At 37.0% G+C, this 21,699-nt stretch overlaps 1 protein-coding gene across 1 annotated transcript in view; it reads left to right on the top strand.

The window, feature by feature from the left end:
• The window catches only part of LOC114246871 (protein amalgam), a 165,325-nt gene extending 154,420 nt beyond the window's left edge, over positions 1-10,905 (top strand). Inside the window, exons 6-7 of the mRNA XM_089739023.1 lie at positions 2,572-2,708; positions 5,360-10,905. Of these exons, the coding sequence (XP_089595149.1) occupies positions 2,572-2,708; positions 5,360-5,445 (223 nt within the window). The 3' untranslated portion in view covers positions 5,446-10,905. The remainder of the gene's footprint in view (positions 1-2,571; positions 2,709-5,359) is intronic.
• The last annotated feature ends 10,794 nt before the right edge of the window (positions 10,906-21,699 follow it).

Consider the following 21,699-nt stretch of genomic DNA (forward strand, 5'->3'; position numbering starts at 1 on the left):
GGTATTCGAAGAATGGAAACTAAAAGCTAAAGGAAAGAATGGAAGCTAAAACTAAAACAGTGAAAAGTTTAAAATAATTTTAATACTATGTGCAATCCACCTGAAAACTAAAGACTTGTACACGTTCTGTTTAAATGTGGGTTTTTGACCCCGATTACGCAGCAAAGGGTAGAATTTCAGTATATGATAATAGAGAGATATGCTACATGACCATGACCATGACTTAACATCAGACCGGATGTTAAGTGGTTATTGTGGTCCATAGACGTCACAATGCAAATGCTACAGCCTACCTTCAGTCACGAGGTTAAAAACTTGACAAGGTTTTACATACATAAGTTTTTAGGTACATATGCGATTATAATAATATAATACCACTAGTAAATAATAATAAAAGTAAAACGAGCTTGGTTTGACTAATAGAAAATAAAAATGAATCATCATCTATTCGCACTACTAACGAGTAATCTATATATTAATATAAATTAATTAAATTAATAATTAAATTAAATTAATATAAACGTGAAGCAAAAACTTTGTACCCCTTTTTACGTGCACGCGTTTTACGCAAGAGCATCCGGGTGATGGAAGGCCGGCTATCCTCGACCCACGCTGGTTCTGGCCCAGCGGGGTATTCCGTAGGGTAACCCACTCTAACCGGCGCCATCTAGGCGGGCTTCGGACAGTCTGCCGACCGAGAGGGCTGGTGGTCGTGGCGCCGACGACCGCCAGTCCGGCGTCCCGAGGGGGAGGGTGATGGGAGAGATGTGCTCCGCACTAAACCCTTCACTTTCCCCCCTTTGCCTTGTCATGAGTTCTGTCTCATGCGAGGTTTGGACGTTGGTTGTTGAGCGACAGGAGGTTTTAGTCAGTTCGACTCTGACATACCCCGCCCAGTATCCCCAGAAAAGGGCGGAAGTCCGGCGATTTCCTCCTGACCAAAAAAAAATAAAAAAAAATTGTACCCCTTTTTACGAAAATTTCGCGGACGGAGGAGTATGAAATTTCCCACACTTATAGAGAATATAGAGAAGGAGTGCAAAATGATAAAATATTTTTAAAATTTTGCCTAAAAATAAATTAAATCACTAAAAAAAAACATTATACACACTACCATGTATTTGACACAACACATACATATAAATATACTCTTTGTTTATTGTCAATTGTCGAACTTTTCTTATTGTATAGAGTCTGTGATCAAATTAAGAATAGATTAATATTGTTTATCTTTAATATTATTTATCTATAGTGTAGTCTTGGCGAAGTGTAGAAGTTTATTATTCTTTGACAATAATGTTTCAACTTATAATTTCAATTAATTATAGTCGAATTTCGACAACTAGTTATTATAAATGATCTATCTAACATCAATCTAAAATAATGGTAACCTAAGTTGAAATTTTATACCATCCGATCGCAAATTCTCGTCTACTGGACTTTAATGATTCTGACGTCACGCTTCTATTATCCTATTTATTACATTACGTTTTATAGTTTTTCGGCCTAGGTCCAAGCTCGTACATAAAGAGATAAACAACTTGAAGACTTAACAATAATCCGAAACTTTTCTACTAAAGACCGCAACTTAAAAGTTACCTGCTTCTTATCTGCACAAAGCCTTCTGAATGTCGATAGCAAAATTTTATTAAATTATCATTCATTTTTGTTTGCAGTTCAGATTTCAATACGGTATCGTGAATGCTTTACGAATTAGAGAACACTATTTAGTTTTCAGAAGAAAAACAGAGTCCTAGATCAGATAAACAGAATCCTAACAATTATATGCTCAGTTTGCTTTCTTAATTAGTACTGCTCTAATTTCTATCTATAATGCCGGTGTTAGAGCATTTTCTAAGTCTGACCCGTCCCGCAGTTCAGTTTACTTCTGCCGTAAACTAATCAGTTTTAAAAATAATCTCATAATTTTACCGAAGCCGACGAGAATTTAACGCCGTTCTTTGAAATTGGCGGTACTGTCGTTGTCATATGCTTTTCTGTAATCGGCCAAAGACAGACACTGGTATTTGAATCGGTCATATCTGGACATCTATATAAAAAAAAAAAAAAAAAATCTATAAGGTCTGTATCCAGAACGGGATTGGCGTAATCGCGATGATACTCATGCCACAATGGTTTCAGCGAGTTACCTTATCATACAGATCCTAATTTCAGTGCAATATGAATTCAAATCAACTATAAATAAATAAATAAATAAATATTTACTAACAATCACGCCACGTTAACTGGTCCCGTGATAAGTTCGTAAAGAACTTGTGTTACAGGTACCAGATAAGGGATATAAATGTAAGATTTTTATTATACACATACATATACTTTAATATACATCCATAACCCTGGAAAAGACATTTATTTTTATCATACAAATATCTTCCCTTGGCGGGACTCGAACCCGCGACCCCCTTGTGTAGTGACCATGTCACTTTACCACTACACCAGACGGCCGTTATGACAAACTTGTTTTAATTTTTTTGTCAGCAAAGCGTATGATTGTCAAAGACCCACATTGAGTGTTTTTGGGTGTTGCTTAATTAGATTTCGTTTTAACAGCGTGAAGACTGAAGCCACATCCAACGGCGCCCTCTCTCGGCTGTACATAGCGAATGCTAATAGAAACGATTCGGGTAACTACACCTGTTCGCTGGCGGATGTTGCAACTTCCGCTGTTTCAGTTCACGTTTTGAGAGGTAAGCAGTTGTTCGCAGTTTTGTCAGTTGTGCATCTCATTGACTCTGTAGTGCATTAATTAGCGCCTTTGACTGCTGGACTCATGCACTGTAGCTTATTTCGGGCAAACGTTGGATTTATAGGTTTGTTTGCTCTTTGTGTCCGTGCTTAATAGATGTATAGATTTCAATATATGTAGGTGTATTTCTATATATGAATCTCCGGTTTCCACGGTACAGAGAATTCAGGTTTTGGGGCAAGATGATCGCGTGTGACCGGACCCCGGCTATTATTATTATTATTATTGAGACGCATAAGTCAAATAAACATGATTAATCCAAAAAAATCTAATAAATTTGGGAAATTATTTGTAGAGCGCATTGTAAGCTCGTGTGGGTAAGTACCGTCGTCTTGTATATTTCTGCCACCAAGTTGTCAGGGTCAGCCATTGTATGTATAATAGAATAGAAATGGCCAAAAAAGTCGACTTTTGAAGTCGTCTTGGCGTAAAGGATAAGACGTCCGGTGCATTCGTATCTAGCGATGTAATGGTGTTCGAATCCCGCAGGCGGGTACCAATTTTTCTAATGAAATACGTACTTAACAAATATTCACGATTAACTTCCACGGTGAAGGAATAACATCGTGTAATAAAAATCAAACCCGCAAAATTATAATTTGCGTAATCACTGGTAGGACCTCTTGGGAGTCCGCGTGGGTAGGTACCACCACCCTGTCTATTTCTGCCGTGAAGCAGTAATGCGTTTCGGTTTGAAGGGTGGGGCAGTCGTGACTATACTGAGACCTTAGAACTTATATCTCAAGGTGTGTGGCGCATTTACGTTGTAGATGTCTATGGACTCCAGTAACCACTTAACATCAGGTGGGCTGTGAGCTCGTCCACAAACATAAGCAATAAAAAAAAAACGCCATAAATATTCGTATCGAGCTATGCGACCGATGTTCAAATCCCCGCAGACAGGAACCGATTTTTCTAATACCTACTTAGCTCATGTTCAGAAATGAATCAATATAACTTACTTAAATACTTTGAGACATAGACCTCAAGTCTCAAGGTTGGTAACGATATTCACGGGTTTCAGTAACCCCTTAACACGAGGAGGGTTGAGGTTGATTCGACGTCAAAGTCTTAAATTTATTCAATAAATCAAATTTGTAATCTGTCTCCATCATTGACGATATCAACGTAAAATATTACCCAAATCGTTACCAATTTTGTGCCGATTAAATGGGATCCCAATATTTTTCCGTAATGAATTCCAAACGAACTGATATTTTAAAATGATTTAACCTTCGCCGTTCCACCTGATAATCTATTTTCGAGAAACATCATGAATAATTTATTGCGGTGAATGAAAAACTCGCGGAGAAGGCCGAAAATGTGGTTTGAACGTGGACTACTTGGATGGTCTTGTGTCGTCAATTAGATGATGCTCTTTTAATTGCACTCAATGGCAGATGAGTACATAAATCACTTGGTGATGAAGTAGCAAATTAATATCTAGAGGTGCATGTTAAGATGGGAACACGAAAAGCTATACCCGTGATATTAACTTTAAAAATTTTGGTTGCTCCTGATGTACAGGATAAGACTAGTTTAAGTTGATGGTAATATAAACAGAACTTTCACTGAAATGCATCGACATTGTACTCTAACTGTACCGCATTTCATCACAATAATACATGGAGAAGAAATATAAATGCAAACAACCAGTTTTATTTATAGATTTTTTTGAGCAAAGAATGTGTCTAAAATTATAGTCCAGAGATTACTACACAAACTAGCCCATAGACACAACCCACTAAGTTTCTCGAGATTCAAAGAACCACTGCTCTTGCTAGGGTTAGTGTTAGCAAATTCTCTCAGGTTGAGCCCATGAGCTCATTGATCAGTCCGTCTGTACCTGGAATAGGCCCTTATGCTACAAGTGATTAGGTAGGGAAAAAATGGGGAACTAAATGTGAATATCACGTGAAAAGTCCTTTATATAATAGGGTGTGTGATAGGGATGATAGGTATATACTGGTACAGGTCTAAAAACCCAGTATGGACTGGCACTACGCATACCGGGTATAAAGGCATGCCGCCCGTACATACTGGCCAGGTCTCATACGCGTACCTGCGTACTGGTACGGTCTAAATATAATTTGGCGCCTCTAGAATAGCTACAGTATTCTAATCACCTGGCATCTATCAATAGGTTTTTACTTTCACTTCCACCCCATTAGCTCATACCTGGAGGTATTTTGATACCGGGTTTATGGACCGGGTATTTCGTGGTACCTATACGGCCGGGTATGGAATGTAGCAGGTATATCTCAATATCTCATGTCTAGTGTTTTTTTTAATGCTTTGATGGGTGGACGAGCTCACAGCCAACCTGGTATTAAGAGGTTACTGGAACCCATAGACATCTACGACATAAATGCGCCAGCCACCTTGAGATATAAGTTCTAAGGTCTCAAGTATAGTTACAACGGCTGCCCCACCTTTCAAACCGAAACGCATCACTGCTTCACGGCAGAAATAGGCGGGGTGGTAGTTAGTACCTACCCGTGCGGACTCACAAAAGGTCATAACTGTAGTAAAAGTGTGTAATATATTACAAACAGTAGCGAAAATTTATAATAATGCGTGAAATTTTTGCAGGTGAAAATCCCCTCGCGATGCAACGTGGAGCTGCGTCTGCGTTATCCCATCCACTGGCATCTGCGGTCATTTTATTCATCAGCTGACGTTTGGCCGGCGCTTGTCTGCGCCATCTATAGTTCAAAACACCACCGTTTTTTACAAATCAAACTAGTTTTAAAACTTGTTAAAATGTTGTGATGGGCAGTTTCATTGTGATTGTGTCTTTAGCCAGTGGCGATAAACGAGTTATTGGAATGTAATTATCGGTAATGCCAAAAGCAATGTTAATGCATTTCTAATAAGATGTCGAGTTAATCGTTTTCCTAATTTTAACTTTTAGTTGTATCGTCTGAGTTTTTTGGGATTTTGAATGGATTTTATTGAAAAGATTGAAACCAATTCATCCTAGATGCCAAGATCCTAGTTTTTGCGGTGATGTATTTGTTAAAGTGTTTTAAGCGTTCGTATTTACTATAGTGCCCCGAGTGGCAGATGACGTCATCTCACTCGACATTGAGGAATTTCACACTCAGCATACACTCAACTTATCTGCTCTGATCACTCTGTCGCTTTTGACGATACAGACAAACTGAGCGATAACTCGAATAATAATTTTACAAGATTCTTTAAGGTTTCATTGTTTTTTGCGTAAATAAAAAGATCACTACAAATTCCGGACGCCAAAGTATCCGGCAGTTATTTTAAATGCATTTTATTTTCCGAAGCCACCTTTTACTATGTACCATCTAGTTTATTTATATTAATTATCATGTCTACAATGTCTTTGTTGTGATTTATGTATTTATTCAGTTCACAGTTTTATGATAGCCAACTTTATGTTTCCATAAAATCGAACGTAAATCGCACGTGACCTTGCTCGGGACAATGAACTTAAAAGCCAGATTTTAGCTGTCCAAAGCCCAAACAACTATACCAAAAGAGGAATGAAATGCGAGAACATTTCTGAACACACATCAGGACGAAATAGACAAGAGTTCAAGCGTTTAAGTCATAAAATTCAGAGTCGTTATCTCGGTGACGTCAGTCACTTACCGTCCGGAATCCGAAATCAGAATTTTTACGACCACCGCTCGTTTTACGCCCCCTTTACGGGCACTCAATCGCACGCATCGCAAAAGGTTGGACGTGTTTCAAAACTGTATCCCAACTTTGACTAGTCTTTGCACTTTGATATTTAGTTCGATACATTCTGTTTTTTATATTAGGAACTTTTGGAGTTGCGATGGGTACACAAACACTTGGGGTGAAGCTCATAGACACTTTGACGTGAATATATCCGCCCATCTTGAGACATTAGGTAATATTATCAATCAAATTATAATTATAGCGTATAGAGATTTTATTCAAATCTTCGAATTCCGGTAAATACTGTATTAGCGGTGGAGCTAGCAGGCAGCGACTTTGGCCCTGGCATTGCTGAAGTCCATGGTCAACGGTAGCTACATACCATTAGATGGCTTGAATGGTCGTCTGTCTACAAGGGTAATAAAAAAAGTTATTTATAACTTTAGGAACTATGTACTTGTTATTTGCATAGATTTGTAAATGAACCATTTTTTTGCCTATTTGAATTAAATTCACCAGTAAAGTGATATGACTCATGCTTCTTTACAATATTTCGTTTGACCCACTTTTTCGGTAACCAAATGCAGAGAATTCGACAATAATACGGAAAGCTATAAATTAAAAATTTGTTATGAAACATTATAACGCTGCCATGTTACGAGGTCTCCCCGCGTTCTGTATCCGCAGTGCCAGACAAACTTATTTATTGGTCTCCCACATTCCGTATCGTAAAATGTTACAGCTAAACTATTTTAACTACAAAACTGTCACAAATAATCCTGACTCAATAATGCTTCGCAGTAAATGTACCGACAAAACAATTTATATTTATTGCGGGTAGGCTGATGAACCGGTTTTGCATTGTTCCGAAAATACAGGATCGTTTGCTGACAACAAAATTGTAAGTCCATGTTTATGCCCAAGAAATCTTATATCTATACTAATATTATAAAGAGGAAAGATTTGTTTGTTTGTTTGTTTCGAATAGGCTCCGAAACTACTGGACCGATTTGAAAAATTCTTTTTCCATTAGAAGCCGACATTGTCCCTGATGAACATGGCTACTTTTTTTTAATTTTTTATTTCTTTTATTTTTTTGGTTTCATGTGTGTTTTAATGTGTCCGAAGCGAAGCGAGGGCGGGTCGCTAGTGATTAATAAATTTGTAGAGATGAAAATTCCTTAAGAACACAGACCGCAATTATTTATAATGACGTTATTATAATAGTGCATTAACATTGCTTAAAGAATCTCTGTGCTGTTTAAGTAACTATATTTATTCTATGTTCAAGATTTTGTTGATAGCAAAATTTATTCTGAAGCTCGGGCGAAAATTGTTCGTCCATTTCTAGGTCTATCTCTGTCTAATCATTATCTTAGAGACGCATCAACAGTCCGTGAAGTTCTAGATAGTTTGGTTGTTTATACAAAATGTATTCGTCCACTTTGGGTGCGCATTGGCCGCATAATAAATGGCCTCACAATATGCCCACATAAACGTCTTTGTTGTTTCCAAATCGTAATGATTATTCATATTTAAGTTTTCAAAGAGAACGATTGAAATACGTTTTACTGTTCTATAACATACTGTTGGTATTGAAAGAATTCAGTTCTGTCTCCCATGTAGATGTATCATAGTTTGGTATGTAAGTAATTTGAAAAATCCAGAGTTAGGGTACGGCTTATTTAATTCAGTAACTTTTTTTTTAATGAACGCTTTGAAATCTAACGTTTTGTATCATCATTCATGCAGGGGATGCTTATGGGCTTTAAACTAGTAACAGTTGCAAAAAGAATCGTTGTGCTGTTGTGAGATTTATTGGAACGCCAAAAATGAGCGGTAGGCAGCGGCTTGGCTCTGCCCCTGGCATTGCTGAAGTACATGGGCGACGGTAACCACTCACCATCAGGTGGGCCGTATGCTCGTCTGTCTACAAGGGCAATAAAAAAAGAAAAAAAAAACAGAATGTATCCTTTCGCTTTAAGAAAGCTGAAATAATGTTGTAATGAAATAACAGTCTTTGGCAAGAACGTTCCGAATTATAATTCAGATGTTGAAAGAGTATTGGTGTCAAAGATAAAATCCATTTCTAATTTTTCACTCATACGTTGACCATAAATTTACTTTATGAATACACTACTATCTTAGACCCGAGTCGTGTTTTTTAAACGGTCTAATAAATTAGCTCAGTGAACCATAACCCCTAAATACCGACAACACATTCAAATCATGAGCTGCCGTTGACTTCATTGAGCTCGTCTGAGTAAGTGTGAAGCAGTAACCCGTTTCAGTTTGAAGAGTAGGTCAGCCGTTGTACTATACTACCGAGATATAGAACTTATCCCTCAAGATGAGTGGCAGCATTTACGTTGTTGATGTCCATGGGCTTAATACCACTTAACACCAGGCGGGACGTCGTTCATCCATCAAAACAGTAAAAAAGTCTGATTATAACTATGCACGAACACAAGCAAATCACAGAAAAGCATATATGCAAACAAAACTGTATAAGAAAGTTCTAAAAATAGCGGCCTCATAAAAAGTCTAATCCATATTTTGGACGGCCACAAAAGCAAATATGTTACGTCGAGAACCGTCTTGGGAAACTTAACGTTCTAACCTTTTAATACTAAGTCGGACGAGAAATCGGGCCGATAAATCACAATAATGGTCCTTCAAATGATCGTTAGGGAAACACGACAGCTAAGGAATAAGAATACTAAAATGCCGTTACAACTTCTTCGGTGGCCATAAATAAAAACAGCTGTGACGCGAATTATTTTCGCGAAGGCGCGGTAACGTGACAATTTGACGTATTCGTGTCCATTGCGTTGCTAGTTCAACAAGCTTATGTGTTTTGTCATTCTCTTTATGTTAAATTTATATTAGTCGAAAACTTCGCTGCTATTTTGGTTCCTATTCAAACATCAAGCCATACAAAGTTTTGAGAGTTTTTACTGGTGGTAGGGCATTTTGTATGCGTGCCCTAGTTGGTATTACCTTGCCTATGTCTGCGGCGAAGCACAATTGTGTTTCGGTTGGAAGGGTGAGTCAGTACTTACAGTATACAATTAAGACATAGACCTCATGTCTCAAGGTGGTGGCTCTGGAATACGGGCTGTGATGTCTATGGACTCCGCTAGTCTTTACCTATCTTTCTATCTATTTCTAGCACAATCTTCTGTTTCTGTCTAACTTTAATTAGTGTGAGGAATAATAGTGGTCGCGTGGGTTGGTATTATTCTCCGTCTTATTCTCATCCGCAAAGTTAGCATGCGTCCCAAGCCGCCGTTTCAGTTCAATTATGACTTCGAATTCACATTTTAAGAAGAGATCGAATTCCGAAATTGTTAGTAATTAAATTTAAAAACGATCGACATTGTACTGAGCAGGAATACCCAAACTGTTTCGGGCAAGATATCCCTTTTCCAAAATGGATTGATACCTCAGACCCCAATGGTCAATTTACTTTAAATATTCTATCTCTAGTTTTTTTCCAATTGATATTAAAATACTTATCAGTTTAAAAACTTTGCGGTTGGTTAAGTAGAAGTAAGTTTGGCATCGTTTTGTCATAAAAAATTAAAAATAACTGATAAATAGTGGAATGAAGTCGGTTTTACTCGCTGTTCTGATTTCTCGATTTAGGCACATTTTGATTCTATAAATACTGTCGCAACACATCGGCTGTTGGTTGAAAGTCTTGTGCTACATTGGTTATGTTATATGATGCGCGAGGCCATTGAATGTATAATAAAAAACCTTAATAGAGATGATGGTTGGTGCTTATCTGACTCTTGGGATCATCTTCTCCACTGTCAAACCTAAAAATACTGTTGGCTCTGTGCAAATAAACATAAATTTTGCGTACGAACGAAGTAGACGTTCAAAACTAGACGACATTTGGTTCAATATAAAAAATAATAAAGCATTATATCATTTTTGTCTTTATCTCTTTCACATCACGTAATTCTGTACCTTATCTCTGGATCGGTGTCGTATATCCGATACTTTACGTTGTCAACTTGGGTGTTGCCCACAAAAAAAGCTATTTATTGTATGTAAATTTGTAAATAGAATAGTTAAACAAATGTAGTTAGATAAAAATTTTAAATGTGTAATTTTCACTTTACTTACCATTGATATTGTAAAATAAACTATTGATTGACTTCGAAAATGGAATGTTACAGGTTTTAATTGGTGTACAATATTTTAGTCGGCTCTCGCTATGCAAGCCAAAGCGAAGTGGATCACGCGACATTTTCAACTTCAGTGATTGCATTTATGGGAAATTCGGGGGTGGGTAACAGTGAAAAAATATGAAAAGTTTCAATTATTCGGAATGCAGTTTTACCAGCAATGTCACTTTTATGGGGGTAGGCCACGGGGGGTAGGTAAAGGTCATTCGATCGAATTCAATTGTTTTTTTTTTAACAATAAAATCTAATAACTAGGACCGGGAATTCTTTCGGGAACCCGTGAAAGAATAATCACTAATGCATTCGTTTACTGGAACGTCCACTAGAAAGCTCTTAGTTGACTTTTAACATAATACTCTGTTCTCAATACAGTTTTCAGTTGCTTTCTTGAATGTGAAGACAGGAGATTCTCACCACAATCGAAAAAAAAGGGTGCGTGTACTTATGTACGCGCGTAAGAAGTTATACTTTATTTTTATTAAATTTATTTCTTTTTTTTTTATTTAAAGTTTAATCAATTTGAAAAAATCGATTAAACAACATCCTCAAACACGCATATTGGACATCCCTTTTCTTGACATCGTATAAATTCGGTAATTCTCGGTACGGTTCGGAAAGTTCACCCGCGGCTACATTCAGACTCGCCAAGTTACGTCGTTCGTATTGTAATGAGCGATTTAGTGGGCAAATTCATTCTGTTAATTTTGTGTCACGGTGCGCGCGCATCGTAAAATTTCACTCTCATCAATTTTTCGTAACGCGCCTAAAGAAGTATAACTTCCAAAATATCTATCACTGCGTGCAACATTGCACGCAATGTATTGCAGTATCGATTCCATTGGCGCGCGGAATTTACAGTATAGGGGGGAACGCGGAAGGCATCAACAAATTGTCTTCTTGGTCTTTTGATTTTGTAAATCTCAACATACGAAAATAACCAGTATTTGTGTTTAGTTTGAGGGCGTCCGTATAGAGTCCCTTCTTTATTTCGCGTTAAAATCGTGTTTTTTGATCACTCGTAATTAAGACCATAATTGAAACAATAGGAGTTTTATTGTTGCAGCGGCTTACACAGTTTTAAGTTATACACTTATTACATTTTTCGTCTTATGTATTTTTGGCGCGAAAAAAAATCTCGTGTCACAGACTATCTTCTTTTTTTTCTTTTCGTGCGTTCCGGGTTACGAATCATAAAAAAGGTGTGTTCTTAAACGCCATAAGTTTCTTAAATAACTATTGTTTGCCAACATTAGACAAGCATTCGATACTTGTTCAAACTGCCACGTACCATTCGGCTATGGAATGAACTCCCCTCCACGGTGTTTCCCGAGCGCTATGACATGTCCTTTTTCAAAAGAGGCTTGTGGAGAGTATTAAGCGGTAGGCAGCGGTTTGGCTCTGCCCCTGGCATTGCTGAAGTCCATGGGCGACGGTAACCACTCACCATCAGGTGGGCCGTATGCTCGTTCGTCTGCCTACAAGGGCAATAAAAAAAAAAGTTTCCGGTAAATTTTTAAGGTCCTTGCATGTACATAGCTCGGTAACATTTCAATTTTGAAGTCTATTTATAATTTATATATCGAAACATTTATCGAATAATCATTCGTTACTTAGCACACTTATGTAAATACCAATTAATTATAACTTTTGGTCCTTTCTTTTGTTCAAATTAGAAGCTGCAGTTAAATAATCCATCCATCGGTTTTTCAGTTGAAAATTCCTTATTTCATTAATCCCTTATAAACACCACAGTCTTATCCTTTTCCTTAAGTTACATGTAATTTAATTCGATTTGTATCTTCAAGGTGATCTGAAACGGTCATTGAATTCTTATGTAATTGTTGCAACTATAGCAGCCGGTATCAACAAATCGATGTAAAAGTAATAATCGTAATAAAATTAAAACAATTATCCAAACACTATTTTTGGGACATATGCTACATTAAAATCAGTGCATAATTTGATTACTACTTATTTACTTATTAAGTAGGTCAAGACAAACAACAACAACATTGGTCCGTGTATGATCTGCAATTAGCTGGTTTATTTTGCCCACATGTGACGTCACACGTAATGAATTTGCATTAAACGACTCCAAATAAGAATTTTCTTTTGCATTTTCTCAATAAAAACTTAATATAGTAACGTATATAACATTTTTTTTTTGAGAAAGTGCGACCTGGAACCCTGCTCAGTTAGTATTCAAGATTACTTTTCAATCAGGACGTTCCACAGATCTCCATTACGAAGATAATATAATCGATACACGACCTCCTAATGCGAATGCCCAATGATTTTTTCATTGAAAATAATTTATGTAAAATAATATTATCTTCTGTCCTCTACGAAAAATTATATGAATATGTAATTAATTTAAGGTGAAACATTGTTTGTATTAAATGAAAGAATAAATGTTTTAATGACAGTTTTATTTTCTCTGCTCTTTTCACAATCAATAGTCTTTTCCTGCTTTCAATCTTGAGTCCACACGGGTAAGTACCACCCTGCCTATTTTTCACCGTGAAGCAGTAATGCGTTTCGCTTTGAAGAGTAGGACAGCAGTTGTACTGTTAAAAATGAGACTTAGAACTTATGTCTCGAGATAGGTTTTACGTCGTAGATGTCTATAGGCTCTGTTAACACCAGGTGGGTTGTGAGCTCGTCCACTCACCTAAGCAACAAAAAAAAACACGTGTGGCACTCGGGGACTGCCGCGGTAAAGCTATTGCATAGAATTTTTTATCAACTTATGCAATTATAATTCGACAATAATAATTTAATATTAAAACAATAATAAAATAAGACCACGCTATATTTATAAACATTAACAAAAGCAAAACATTAACTGTCCCCTTCACCCTCATAAGTCAGACCGCGCGAAGGAGAGATGGGCAAACTTTTAGTGACGCGCATGCAGTGCGACGTCACGCCGCGTGCTTATTCACAAACACTACACAAGTGCAACGTGTGAATGTGTTGAATGCGAGCTAAATGGTAGGCAGAGTGGGGGGTGTTAGGTTTTATTTTCGTTACGGAATTTCTTGATTCGGTCGCCACGCTCAAAGCTTATGTAATAGCTTAAAAAAAGGAGTTGCCTGCTCGAAGTACCAATGATGGTGCAACTCATTTTGTAATAATAATTAAAAAGGCTCAATTTCGATATTTTGTTTAAATTCGATTGATAATCATCTTCGCCAAAAGCTTTTGGCGAAATAATATTTTTCTATCAACAAAGTATGCATACAACATACAGTGGGAAACACGGCACGTGTAATGATCGTTAGTGGGAACATTCTCAGGTTTATATTCTTCGAATCGTCTATAAAAGGAACGTAAATACATCATCACGTAACGTGGACGTAAAGACGTTTACGAGCGCGGAAACCTAACCTGCTCCGTAGACTTTATCGGCGCAGTTCAGTACCGAATGATTGTGTGGGAAAATGATTTTTGAACACAGTAAAATAGATTATATTGCACGCTAAAAGTTATTATATGCACAACTAGCTGTGCCCGCGACTTTTATTTTTTTATTTTATTTTCCGAGCAAGCAGACGAGCATACGGCCCACCTGATGGTAAGTGGTTACTGTCGCTCATGGACGTCAGCAATGCCAGGGGCAGAGCCAAGTCGCTGCCTACCGCTGTCGTTCGTCCCTGTGGAATTTAACAAAACATTACTTGATTTAATGATAAAATATAAGTTGTCTAGGTTATCCCTTTTTACATCAGCTATCTGCCAGTGAAAGTCTCATCGAAATCGGTCACGCCGTTCCAGAGATTAGTCGAGACAAGCAGATTGACAGGCAAAAATTGTAAACAATAATATTTTGTTAAATGTACCGTATGCTTGTATATGTACATACATTCATTTGCATGTAGTAAAAAGCTTTTATTTTAATATTACAAACAGACACTTCAATTTTCTTTATTTGTATAGATCGAAACTTAAACCTTATATCTTCCACGTTATGATGTTCAAGGGCTTCAGCAATCACTTAACGCCAGATGGATTGCAAGCTCAGTTACCTTTTAACGCAGTAAAAATCTAATCATTAATAGTATTTAGCAATAAAAATGGCAAATTATTGCTTGGGCGATTTCTTAGCGCCACCTAACAAAATAAGAAATATCTCTTGAGAAAAGTAGAAAATATGAATAGAAATTATATAGTACAGAATAACGCATATACTGGTGCAGAGCGTAGAGTATAATCTGAGGATGGGATGTCCTAAAAAGAGTTAGATGTACTGAGTGGAAGAGGACACTTGATAGAAGGGTATGAGTGTAGATATGACGTATATGACCTGAATGGAGATTCCACATAAAGGGATGAGGGGAAGAATTAAAAGAGGGTGGCAGGGTGTACCATTTGCCACCAGGGGAGATGCCATTTTAATTTACTTGTGCAGCATAGCACTTTTTCAAATGTATTGTAATTGCGCAAATAGTATTTTTTTGCTGGTTCATATTATACAAAGTCATTCGTGAACGTGAGCCAAGTATAACTAAACTAAATTGTGGGATGGATGTAATGTGCTCTGCGTCAACCCTGTCCCGCCGTTTCAATAGCCCCGACTGGGCTCCGGCCCGGTCCGAGGTAGGGCGCCGGTTGTGAGCAGCAGGAGTTTTTAGTGAGGTTCAACTCCCACATACCCCACCTGCCGCGCAGGTGGGGATCCGGTGATTTTCTCCTGTGGAAAAAAAAAAAAAGTATAACTAAACTGATGTGCTCTTGATATCTACATTCGGACGTCATTTGAGGCTGTAACTCCTGAGCACTCAGATCACAGGTCGTCTTAACCACATCACCGTATGTTGTCCATAATCTCGTGCTTTGAACGTTGGCTATTTACATTGACACATTAAGTCGAATTTTCAATTATTTTATAGGTCGGAGAAGCCACAATTATTAACACCATCGTTAGACATCGTAGGGGCGAATAGGGCGATCGAGCTAAGAGAAATATTGAGTACACCAATCACGTTTGTTGTCTTAGAACAATTTAGAAATCTTCTCTTGACGTTAGCAAACGAAAACGAATGACAGTTCTTAGGACGGAGGCACCGCTCTTCAAGAAGGCTGGTTGGTAAGTGTGATGGCGTCTACGCGCCTCCATCGGCTAGGCTCTGTCGTAGCACGAAGTTAGCCGAGTTCCGACGATACCGCAATCGTGCTGCTATATCTCGGGAATAGTGCTTCGTTTCGTTTAGCTACCAAGTTAATGACCGCCTCCAACATATATAATAGTTTTCCTACCCAATGCAAGATTCTGTCGTCGTAAAATTTGGTATGACAAGACGTTGGCGTCTACCTCTACGGGCTCGAACCAACCAGAATAAGCAAGAACAATTTATCGACTTTCGATTGATAAAAAAAAACCTACCTATTCGCTGGTAGCCTAAGAGATTATTCCAGCTACGCTCAGACGGGTAGGTGAGCTCACGGGAATTTTTAATGGATTTAATGGACAGAATAATCATCATCATCATCATCAGCCTATAGCAGTCCACTGCTGGACGTGTATAGCCTCTCCAATTGTTCGCCACTGAGCAATGACAATCCTCGGCTTCTCTCATCCAGTTCCTGCACAGATCGTCACTCCACCGAACCTGAGAATAATATTACGAGTAAAATGTCGACCAATAACACTTCAGTCGTCCGTGCCTACACGAAAACTGTAAACTATTCGAAACATCGGGAATACTGTAAATAATTATTCGCTCAACTCGAAAACACCCGAAGAATCTTCCAGAATTTAACAATTGAATATAATTATCAAGGTCTTCATTAGAACCTTCAGTACTAATAGGCTGGAAAAGTTTTTTCAACTCCGCAAGACAATTTTCGCAAGACTCATAAGAATAAGTTTGTAACGAAAGTAAACAATGTAAGCTTTTGTTTTGTAAGCTCAGAACAAATAACTTTAGTTAAATAAAGCAGATGTTCTACGTGCGCCAAAGAATGCCCAGACATAAAACATATTTTTTTTGTTTTCGAAGGCAAGCAAATTGTCGAACTAATATAATTGGGTCGCTCGTGGATGTTAGCAGAATCCGAGCTACAGTTAATATGCGGTCTATCATGGAGGATTCTATTCAAACCCTGATAAAAGAAAAACGTGTATAGCAATGTATAGCAAATAGTCTTCAAAAACCCCCAAGCTATTCTAGAATCCGTGATCAGAAAAATGATCACAAAGAAATTTTACTCATGGCTCAAGGTAGCTCAGGTTCAAGGTGGCTCAAGGCAATGAAAACATTCACGTGTGATGTTTATGAGCTCCAATTGCTACTCAAACCAGTAAAAATTCAAGAGTTCTTGTCTTTTACTGATGGTAGGGCCTCCACCACTCCCCTTCCTATTTCTGCCGTGAAGCAGTAATGCGTTTCGTTGTGGAGGGTGGGGCAGCCGTTGTAACTATACTTGAGACCTTAGAAATATATCACAAGGTGGGTGGCGCATTTATGTTGTGAATGTCTATGGGCTCCAGTAACCACTTAAAATCAGGTGGGCTGTGAGCTCGTCCACCCATCTAAGCAAAAAAAAAAACCCTAAAAAATTAACGATATTAGTTCTCTGCCGAATTCATTCGAACAGTCTGTTCTGGTAAGTGATTTTGTGTTTTAAATAACGCTGTGGTAAACTCGCTAGTGGAACCGACACATAACACGAAGTTTTTCTTAGAAAACGTATCTGTAATCATAACGAGATAAGACTCCGATATACAAAGAGGGATGTGTTTCGGAATCTTAATGTAAGGTTAACCGGCGATTTGACAATTCGGCTATTTTTCTATCTATATATTAATACGTGAAGCAAAAACTTTGTATCCCTTTTAACGAAAATTGCGCGGACGGAGGAGTATGAAATTTTCTACACTTATAGAGAATATAGAGAAGAACTGCACAATGCTAATATTTTTTTTTAAATAATGCATAAAAGATACATTAAATCAATAAAGAAAACATTACACACACTACATACCCTGTATTTGACGCACACACGCATGCTATTTATTGTCAAACTTTTGTTCTTGACGTCTGTTGTCAAATTGAGAATAGATTAAATATTGTTTGTCTTTGTTAATATTTTTTATAGTGTAGTCTTGGCGAAATTTGTAATTAAAGAAGTATAAAATACAATCATAATAGTGTACAAACTTACAATTCCAATTAATTATAGTCGAATTTCGACTACTGCGGGACCTCTAGTTATTATTGTTACGCGCTGGGGTTCGGGATAAATAAAAATTCAACCGAAGTATAAATTGAAACTGTATTCAACACTTAGAACACTCATATAATACTTTAAAATTCTTAATTCACTTCTTCCGTTTCGCTTCTAGTGATCCGTTCGCTGTTTCGCTTCGAGTAGTTCCGATTACTCTGACTGCCGTCGTGCCATCTCTACAACGCTATAGTCGATACGACATTCCTAGATATTTCGAGAACATTCTGGGCAAGTTGAGTAGCTTCGATGTGTGCTTCCGCTATCTGACAATAGATGAGATTAGAACTCATATCTCAAGGTGGGTAGCGGCATTTACGTTATATATGTCTATGAACCCGCCCACCCCTCTAGCAATAAAAAAAAAGAGGACGAATGATCCGAAGAACTTTGGCATCGAACAGGTACCAAATTAAACTATACACCAAAGCTAAAGTTTTCCATGCCAACCTGACTTCACAAGTGGAGGTTGAACACAATAAATCCTTTCAAGAAGCTTAGCCTGTGACGTCAGTAGACAATTACGCAGGGCACAGGCCAAGGGCACACGTCAATCGTCGGAATGGGCCTTCCCCATAAATCGTACAATTTTTTCTTCCATGTTTTATGACTGGAAATATTTGGATAGTTAGAGTTTATTACTTATATAATACTTTCGTGATTTTTATTCGACCTCCGTCATTACTTGACTTGTTTGAGTGATTTAGATCGACGGAAATAGAGAAGCGGTTGCCTCATTTTTCCGTAAGCAGTCGGTCTTTCATAAATAGTATTAATGCAAAAAACACGAATTAAAAAAAATGCAAAAATAACGTTTGCCTCCAAACTTGGTTTCTTTAATGCGAACCGTGCTATTCTGTTTTCTTTGTCATTCAACTCCAATTTTAATCCAGAAGAAGATTAAAATAAAATTGTCCGTCTAAAATTAGAAAACAAAATATTCATATGAGAGTGACAAATTCAAAATTCAACTATAGTTGTAACCGGATTAATGGTTAGACTGTATAGTTAATCAGAGAATATTCCATGCAGCCTTACCAAAACCCTTGTATATGAAGTTGAGGAATTGTTAAGAAAAGATTAGTTATTTGAGAAAACAAGAGATATCAATTCCTACACATTTTAAACTAAGCTTGATAAGAATTCTGAAGGGTAGGTAGCAGCTTGGCTATGCTCCTGGCATTGCTGAAGTCTACGAGAGATGTTGAAATAGCGATCAGGTCGTTTACCTGTGGGTCAATAAAAAAACCTATTATCCGCGGCATTGGCAGCGCCTTAACATGAAATAATTTAAAAAAATCAAAGCAAATGTAGCCAATGTTACTTACATAAACTTTCCATTCCCAGATCTACCATGTTTCTTTAGGAGAGAGAATATTTAAATCTCGTAATATGTCAACGCGGCGTGAAACTGCGTATTTGGAGCGTAAAGGTGTAATTACGGTACCTCATTTTCCACCGAAATTTACGTGAAGCTCCGTTTTTGTGTGCAAAATCGTGACACACCTGTTGACGTTGAAAATTCGGTGTCATGAGACTTCTTTAGTCTGGTCTGACCTTTACTTAATTAAGGGATTATGAATGACCTGAAAGTGTGTCTAGTTTCTAAGCCTTAGTTAATATTTAAAACACGGAGTGTTGACTTACATTATTTATTCAATGACATGCGTTTGCTGTGCGTGAAGAGACGGACAATAGAACCTATGGAATACGGAATAAGGCAACTAATCGCAAAACTCTATGGATGTGGAAGATAAGATCTTTTTATTGGTTAGATAAGATCTTTCTACACTATCACCATGCGACTAGGAAGCGTGAAAATAAATTTGCTTATTTAGTACCGGAAATTTAATATAAACAAGGTCCAACCCTGCTCGAGGTATATCCTTAAATCAGAAACGAGAGTAATGCCGCATAAGGTCTTGCATAAAATAGCAATAAAATAATTTTATTTCCGAATTACTCGCTGGATTGAGTAGGCATTAAATTTGAATTTTATCTGGAAGTGTATTATGGAGAATTGATTACCAGGATTTTGTAAAGAATATTACACGTTAGCCCCATATTTTCCTTTCTTGAAGCTATAAATACGGAGAAAGATATTAGATAAGCTAGTGATTGTCTACATATACCCAGCTATAGAGTTAACCAAAGTAATTCTAGAACGAAATAGTTAAGGACGTGGAACAAAGGCTTGTAATCTTAAGCCCTCCTAATGAAATCAACAACATTATATCATCCTTGGGAATACGTGGTTGCTTACTATGAGAACTTAACGTAAAGTTTCGAGCCTAAGTATCCGTGACTAAAAGTAAACAAGTTTATATAGATGATATACGTGTTTTCTCGGATTTTTTTGTAATCTACCTATATAATATATTTTTTGTATTTATATTTTATTATATTTTTATTATATATATATATTATATTTTTTCTGATGCTAAAAGGAGACTGAAACGATTACATACATTTTTGGGCCCGAATGTAACGTGATGAAACTAATATGAATTAATAGATTCAGATTTATCAGTACCTTGCTGAAAATTATAAAAGTTTTCGCAATCTGAGAGCCGAAAGATTTAGTAAAAGTTAGGTTATGTTACAATCTCTTTAAAAGAGCTGAATGATAACTTATTTAAGCATAAGTTAATGTTTATTATATCCATTGGATACTCTTTTAAATGTCATATTATGAATGAATATCAATGATATATGGAATATGGAATTGCTATCCCACAATTCACACAGCGATCCATAATTTCAACAGTATCCAATGCAACAATTTCAAGTCAAACGTGTGAGCGATTTTCGGTGTCCAGTGTAGAAGCAATTGTCGTACAAGGCTGGCAGAGTTGGAATCCGTAATAATAAAGCAGTGATCGTTGAAAATATAAAAACAGCCCGATAGATACACACTCAAAATGCGTCGAAGATACAAAACGAGTAGAGCAGAAAAAACCAACAAGCGCCAAAAAATAATTGTATAATCTATGAACAAACGTCATGTCAACTTACTGTCAAAGCTGTCATCAAAAATACAAGCGATTTTAATCTATTTGAAATCGATAATCATATTACTTTGTTAAGTAATAATAGACTTTTTCTTCGTTTATGTATATAATCGCAATTAAATCCAGCATATACCGGACTTGTATACAACAAGTATAAATCGCTCATTTAATTACTTTGCATTAATTACCTAGTGCAATGTTTTTCTTTTTATAATCCTGTAATCGATTAATTAAATCGATGACACCGTTATACCGACAAAAACTAACTCTCATTTTTCTCCGGTCCCAGAAAGAGGATTGGGGTGATTTTTTATATTCTTATATAAAAAAATATGACAAATTTTTTAGACTACATTCCAAGTTATTACATTTTTGGCCCACGATTTTCCGTCTCCTTTCGGTTCTTATTGTGGTTGCATGGTTAAAATATGTTTTTTTTTATTTCCTCCTTCCATCAGAGAGTAAATGAGCACGCAAAGAGATATAATACAACTATTGCTTAATTCATAGAGTAATTTAATACAATGTGAAGTCAAAGGTTCAATTATTAGGCCAATCTGAAATTTAGAAATCCTGAAAATTTCATCAGAATCGGTGTAGCCTTTCCATAGGGAACATACCTACAAACAATAACTTTTGTTTGTAGATTAGACGTTAGGTAAAACAATATTCAAATAGCACCAGTAAAACTTTAGTTACTCATCACCATAAAAACAGTTAACTAATCGAAGCTTTGGGAATATTGAAATGAGAATAATAAACGTGAAATTAAACGATAAAAGTTTTTCCATTACTGGCGGTAGGGCGACTATTCCCGACAAGAAGCCATATT

The sequence above is a fragment of the Bombyx mandarina genome, chromosome 28, assembly GCF_030267445.1.
Source record: "Bombyx mandarina strain Sakado chromosome 28, ASM3026744v2".
NCBI lineage: Eukaryota > Metazoa > Arthropoda > Insecta > Lepidoptera > Bombycidae > Bombyx > Bombyx mandarina.